The sequence below is a fragment of the Chrysochloris asiatica genome, unplaced genomic scaffold (genome assembly GCF_000296735.1).
Source record: "Chrysochloris asiatica unplaced genomic scaffold, ChrAsi1.0 scaffold00272, whole genome shotgun sequence".
NCBI lineage: Eukaryota > Metazoa > Chordata > Mammalia > Afrosoricida > Chrysochloridae > Chrysochloris > Chrysochloris asiatica.
The window spans coordinates 2,052,613-2,059,646 of NW_006408790.1; the positions used below are offsets into that span (position 1 = coordinate 2,052,613).

At 39.9% G+C, this 7,034-nt stretch overlaps 1 protein-coding gene across 1 annotated transcript in view; it reads left to right on the forward strand.

Moving 5' to 3' along the window:
* The window catches only part of NBEA (neurobeachin), an 822,532-nt gene that overhangs the window by 231,448 nt on the left and 584,050 nt on the right, over positions 1-7,034 (forward strand). Inside the window, exons 24-25 of the mRNA XM_006874376.1 lie at positions 2,784-2,792; positions 5,195-5,375. Of these exons, the coding sequence (XP_006874438.1) occupies positions 2,784-2,792; positions 5,195-5,375 (190 nt within the window). The remainder of the gene's footprint in view (positions 1-2,783; positions 2,793-5,194; positions 5,376-7,034) is intronic.

Consider the following 7,034-nt stretch of genomic DNA (forward strand, 5'->3'; position numbering starts at 1 on the left):
ATGCATACGAAGTTATTGAAAATACCATGGCTTGGGTCAGGTGTACCTTAGTCCTCACGCTGACATCTTTGCTCTTCAACACTTTAAAAAGGTCTTGTGCGGCAGATTTGCCCAATGTGACATGTCATTTGATTTACTGACTGTTGCTTCCATGAGTGTTGATAGTTGGTCCAAGAAGAATGAAGTCCTTGACAACTTCAATCTTTTCTGCATTGATAAGAATGTTGTTTATTGGTCCAGTGGTGAGGATTTTTGTTTTCTTGACATTGAGATGCAATTCATACCGGAGGCTGTGCTCTTTGATCTTCATCAGTAAGTATTTTAAGTCCTCTTCACTTTCAGCAAGTAAGGTTGCATCATCTGCATGTTGCAGGTTGTTAATGAGTCTTCCTCCAATCCTGATGCCACTGAATCAGATCTGATTCTATGGCCCACCAGCACCATCATTGCATCATATAGAGTCGCTTTGAGCTGGAATTGACTTGTTGGCAATGGGATTTTGTTAAGTATTTCTGTTAGTTCCCAATTTATGATGTCTTTTCCGGAAAGTATGAATCTCCTTTTCTTCCAAAACAAATTCTCTCAACCTGCTCCCTGTCACTACTGAGGAATCGCTGGGACCTCCATTAAGTTCCTGTGACTCAGTGTGTGGCATGTGGCTGTCAGCTTCCTGTCATGGTGAGTGGAAGCCCACTTCCTAGATAGACCCTGTCCTTTAGTCCCTTCCTGTCGAGTGTCATTGAGTTTGCTCGTCCGTGGAGAGTTTGTGGACGTTCTGGGAGCCATGACAAGTGCACAGAAAGGAGAAGGTGCCACATGGTTCCTGTACATATTTTCAAGGTGATTCATTCAGAATTACTGAATGTTGACCCAGTTTTCTAATTTATAAAGTAAGCTTGTCCACTTGAGAAGTCCTGATGTGGGTGACCTGTTGGAGCTAAGCTCAGTGTCAGCTGTAACTCCTCTGAGAGCTCTGGCTGCAGTGCCCTCATGTCTGTCCGCTGGCCCTGAGATGAGCAGACCATGTTTCGTGTGCAGGATGACCCCATGCACCCCTGTGGGCTGCTGCTGCTGCTGCTGTACCACTGTCAAGGGAGAAATGTTGGAGCTGAGGCATCTTGGGGGGGGGGGAAATGCCAAAGCAGTTGCCCTTGAGTTGGTTCTGACTGACGGTGGTCCCGGGACATGTGTGTCAGAGTAGAACTGTACTTAGCAGGATTTGCAATGTCTGATGCTTTGAAAGTAGTTTGAGAAGAATTTATTTTAAGGTGCCTCTTGGTGATCTTGAACCTCCAACGTTTTGGTTAGCAGCCAACAGCATTAACCATTGGAATCACCTTGATGTTACATATAAGTGCATATTTTAATGGGAACTTTACGGGAAAAATCTATTTCCTTTATACTTTTTTGTATAAACAGTGGATCCCTGAAACTTAGTATTCGTTAAAGAAGCATGGTTTTATTGGAGGTTTTTATTTTGCCTAGATTTGTTGGAATCCCATATGGCATAGAAAATACATGACAATTTAGCCTCAAGTCTCAATCGCACCATTAGTTTTAATGCTCAGAGGAGGAAAGGGTTGTCTTCTGAGCACATAGTCTAACCCTGCTTTGTGGAAAGGATCATTCTGTGGTTGTTGTGGACGGTGTTAAGTGCATGTTTTGTTGGCCATGGAATTGAATCCTTTCATATTTCCTGTATCGTGTTGTGGGAGTTGAATCCTTTCATATTTCCTGTATTGTGTTGTGGGAGTTGGTCGTGAATGAAGATGTCACAAGGGACGTAGTTCCACCCTCAGCTGCTAATCACTGCTAGTGTAAGTCGGCCACGCTCGTCGGCCCCCAGAAGCCTGCTTAGGCTTGATGGCTGGGTCAGCCCTGCCTGACCTTGTATTCTCTCCCCCAGAAGCATCCTAGACCCCACATTGCTGGCTCTCCCCACAACTTCATAATCCTTAGAAAGAAGAGCAGCCTGACTTTTTCAGCCCAAGAATGATGACCAGGTCTTAATTTTAATTAATTTCTGTTTTGTCATGATGACCCTGTTTTGGTTTTTGCTGGGCTCCGCTCCCAATCCTGACCCTAGTGTCCTGTGTCGGGACACTGATCTGTTTTCACATGAAAGAAGCCAATTTTGAAATGTTTGCCCACATGCTTCACTAATTCTTCGTCGCTTATTGAGTCTCTGAAATCAGTGCAGTGTTCATGTCACTGTCTGATTTCATCTGCGAGCCTCAGCTCCAAGCTCTGTTCTGGCCTGGAAAGGTGGTTTTGGACTGTTGTTACTCGTTTCTTGTGTTCTGTAATCAGCTTCTGGGGTTTGATCTATAGGAAGGATGCTATGAATTCCTTTGAACATGAAGGAATGCATGAGAAATTGAGGAGTCACTTCTGTCTAAACCACACAGAGTTGGGGCTTTTGCGGAGCTATTAGGTTAGTTTATTTATCAAAATCTGTCATTAGTAGTCTCCTAGAAAAAAACATTTTGTTGTACAACAGCGCACGTCACTCCTAATCCACGGGCTGGACCCGTGCGCTCTGGGAATGTCACGCTCAATAGTAATATAAATAGGAATGCGAGTATTTGATGTTTAATCCTAACATGGCATGGTATCCAAATGAGTATCTCTTCTGAGTATTGATTTTGCATTTAATAAATATAATTTCTGAATTTGTTATTTTGTGTTTCAATTTTACATTGTATTTTTATTTAATTTTAATATTTTTTTCTTTTCTTGTACCTTTTTTGGTCTGTCTCCTGATTTGTCTATTGCATGTCCAGGGTTCTAAGGTTAGTATTACTTTTGCAGTAATTTTCAGGTTTTCCATTTGAAAAAAAAAATGTTTTTTAATTATTTACAAAACTTTTGACTTGGTTATATTTTGAGTTTCCATACCATCTTTCACATTAGGAATATGTTTGGTATATGAAAGATTAATTTATTAATGCATTGCTGAATTATTCTCTTGTTCACAATCATCTCTAGAATAAACAACTATCGTAGAACTGAATAAAAAATGTTCCAGTCGTATGTACAATCAGATTTTAGCTAGTTGCAATGAAACTGGATGAAATACGTGCTCTTTTAATATTTAATAATAATCTTATATGTAAGTCATCTGTAATTTCAAATCTAGGTTATGAGGTTTATATAACATTTCATCATTTATAGCTTTTTTATGTAGAATGCAATAAAATTATCTTTTATGTTATTGTTTGCAACAATAATGCCTTTTAAACCTTTTGTAGTCAGATTGAGTAGTGAGTTACAGGGATAATTCATGAATTCTGGTTATAATTCACTTCTTTTCAAATGAAAACATACTTTGAAGGTTAGTCTTTGTAGACTACAAAATGACATGAAAATAAAACCATCAACTCAGAAATATTAAAGTTTACAGAAATGGTGTAAATATTATACATTTACATTAATAACATTTAATAGATCTAAACACAGTTTCTCATTCCACTATAGAACATTTACAGCTGGTAGACCAGTGTGCTGTGGTCACTGATGCAGCATTGATATGGTGGATGGGACTGCATGCAAGTGGAGTGCTGGGAATTCAGGGATCTTTGTGGCCAAATTCCAAGGACTTTCTTGTGGTCATGAGTATTGAATGAGCATAATGTTTTAAATCGACAATCTTAAACAAGTTCCTGTTTTGGAGGGGGAAAAGTTTTCATGTTATACTCTGTTTAGACTGAGTGTAAGTTTATAAGGCCCATGTTGTTGTTGTTAAGTGCTGTCCAATTGATTTTGACCCATAGTGACTCTGTATAGGGTTTCCAAGGAGCAGCTGGTGAGCTTGAACTTATTGTCCTTACCACTCACCTTATCTCCAGGAGCCATCTCTAAGGGGCTGGGTTTGTTTTGTTTCCTCTCTCAAATCTATTTCCCACTCACCTTTTCATGCTAATATGAGCAAGGAAAGGTTTCTGAAGACCAGTGGGTTTAAACAGTGTCAACATAAAATGTAAAATCGGACCAGGGACCTACTAATAGGCTTATTTTGATGAGGAAGGAAGATCCATCAGTGCAGCCAAACGTGCATATTTCAGAATATTCAAAGTTGTGTTTTTGTTCGTTTGCTTGTGAAGCATTCCTCATTCTTCCATTACTTAAGGCCCTGAGAAATGAGACCTGGCTATACTGAACATAATGAAGCAAAATAATTAAAATGGTATAAAGTACAGAGTGAAAAGTAAAATCCAAGAAGTGGCTACTGCTAATAAAACTACACAGTTACACATTTTAAGAAACGAACTAATTTTGTAATATTGCTTCTGAAAACAGTAAATTGCATTTCCCCATAAACAATAATTTGATGAAAGCGTAATTCCCAGTTAAGAATGCTACCAGTTCACCCTAATGCTATTGTCTATAGGTCTGTCATGGATAGGGTATCTGTAAAGGAATTAATGATGTTATTGATTATTTGTATCCTAGTGCCTAGCCATTTCAGTTTATTCTGAAATGGAGAAGAAAATGCCATACAGTGTAATTTGAAAGTCAATCTTATTTTGATGCCAAATCTATATTTTCTAGTATTCATCATACATACATGTTGTTGTTGTTGTTAAGTATCGTGGAGTCGGTTCCGACTCATAGTGACCCTGCACAGGGTATCCGAGGCTGTAAATCTTTACGGGAGCAGAACGCCTCGTCTTTCTCCCGCAGAACCACTGGTAGTTTTCGAACTGCTGACCTTGAGGTTGGCAGCCCAACTCAAAACCACTACGCTACCAGAGATACCTATATAGAAAAGTAAAATAATTAAGATGTGTCTTTTCATAAATGAGAATGAGGATTTTAGGATAGAAATAACTATTTTATATTTTTATAATTTAATAAAGCTAACGTCCTCTCTATATATGTGATCTTCTCTAAATTGTGAAGTGATATTAAGTTTAGAATATAGTTTTGAGTAATAATAGCAATTTTAATAGCAATAGCAGTTCAATTTGACATTGATTTAAAAATTGTTCAGTACCTGATTACCGTAGGATTCACCGATAAAGTAACTAAATATCATAACCAGGTACATAACTAAATCTTATAATAACTAGAATTAGCTGATATTTCAGTTTGTTTACAAACTTTACTAAGTTGTGTTCATCTGAATTATTAAAGTCACTGATATGTATTATATTTATGAAGTTTGAACAGGACTAAATCTTTTATTTTAAAGACTGAATTGGAAAGTATCGAAGTGACACAAGGCATGTCCGCAGAGACAGCGGTGACTTTCCTCAGCCGACTGATGGCCATGGTTGATGTCCTCGTCTTTGCCAGCTCTCTAAACTTCAGTGAGATTGAGGCGGAAAAAAACATGTCTTCTGGGGGCCTCATGCGCCAGTGCCTGCGGCTGGGTAAGTCTGAGGCCGAGAGCGGGAGCGCTCCCTCCCCAGCTCCTTCCTGTGTATGGTTTGGTGAAGCTCTGCTGGTACAGCAGATACTAATGCCAGGTGATGTTTGTGTGAGTGAGGTCACCTTGTCATCCTTGAGAATGACAGCAATTGAACATATATGTGTATGTATGTGCATCTCCATACTGGGAGAACCCAAGGATTTGATTATCTTTAGTGATTTATCTTCTGAAATTGAGTCAAATAAACTTCTGAATTCTTGAAAAAGAAATTTTCTAATTACAGTGATTTTACTGCATGTCGGTCTATGAATCCTATTGTGACCTAATGACCGTACTTTCCCGTATAAAGCACCGACATTACCAGTGTGCCTACACATATAAAATACACACAGTATCCTCAGTAAACTAACACAGGAAGGGCTTATACAGGTTCCAAAAACGGTATATCAGAGACATGGATTTGCATAAAAATATGACGATAGTTGGGATACTTGTCCTGGGCCCATAAGAATCCCAGAATATCAATGGCATTGTTTGATACGCATAAAACTCAAAGAATTCCCTGTGTTTTAGGGAGAGCGGCCATCACTGACCACCATTCCTGCCCTGTGGTGGCCATAGTCCATCCTGCACTGCAGAGAGCTTTGGCGTCTGTCAGAACTACCTGTCTTACTTCCGTGATGGGGAATTTTTTCTATTACTTAGACTTTCCAAGGGTCCAGAATAAGTTTAAGATACAGATATTTAAGGGGCCATGGCTGGTGTGGCACGGTGGGTTAATGCGCCAGACTGCAAAGCTGTTTGAACTGCAAGGTCAGCGGTTCAAGTTCACCAGCCGCTCCTCGGAAACCCTGAACAGGGTCGCTGTGGGTCAGGATAGACGCGACGGCAGTTAACAACAACAACAACGGGTGTCACTGCAGGGTAAATACTGGACTGTGAACTACAAGATGCGCAGTTTCAGCTCACCAGCCACTCCCTGAGAGAATGAGACTTTCTGCTCCTGCAACGATCTATAGCCTCAGAAACCCTACTTAAGTGTCGCTATGAATTGGAACCGACTGGATGACACTTAACAACATTCACTTTTATTAGTGTTTGCTTTAGAGTCAGACTGCCACGAAATTGAGTTATTTGCATTTATTTCTTGTTCAATCCACCAGTACTGCTTCAGTAGTATTAATGCTTCCCATGTTATACTAGGGCTTGTGAGAGCTAAGCAATAAACACTAACTTATAATAACATTCCTGAAGAAATAGCCCCTGGATCCTGAGCATTCCAGAGTAGGGGAGATACTGAAGTAACCCATGGATGTGAAGGGGTGTGGACGTGGGAGGAATCATAATCATAATTGTAGCGTTTGTCCTGGGTGCTTACTGCATGCCCCACTTTCTTTACATGGACAAGCTTTTGAATTTTTAAAACAATTCTCTGATGTTTAGGAATCTGAGTAACTTTCCCAAGTGAAATGATGTGAAGGTCAGGGGGTTGGAGGCTAGGAGACAAAGTCTTTTAAAGCCAAGTGCCAGTGTTTACACTGACTGGGATGGGAATCAGAACAGGTGCATTTAGACTCACCGGGATGCGGGATAGAACAGGTGCATTTAGACTCACCGGGATGTGGGAATAAGAACAGGTGCATTTAGACTCACCGGGATG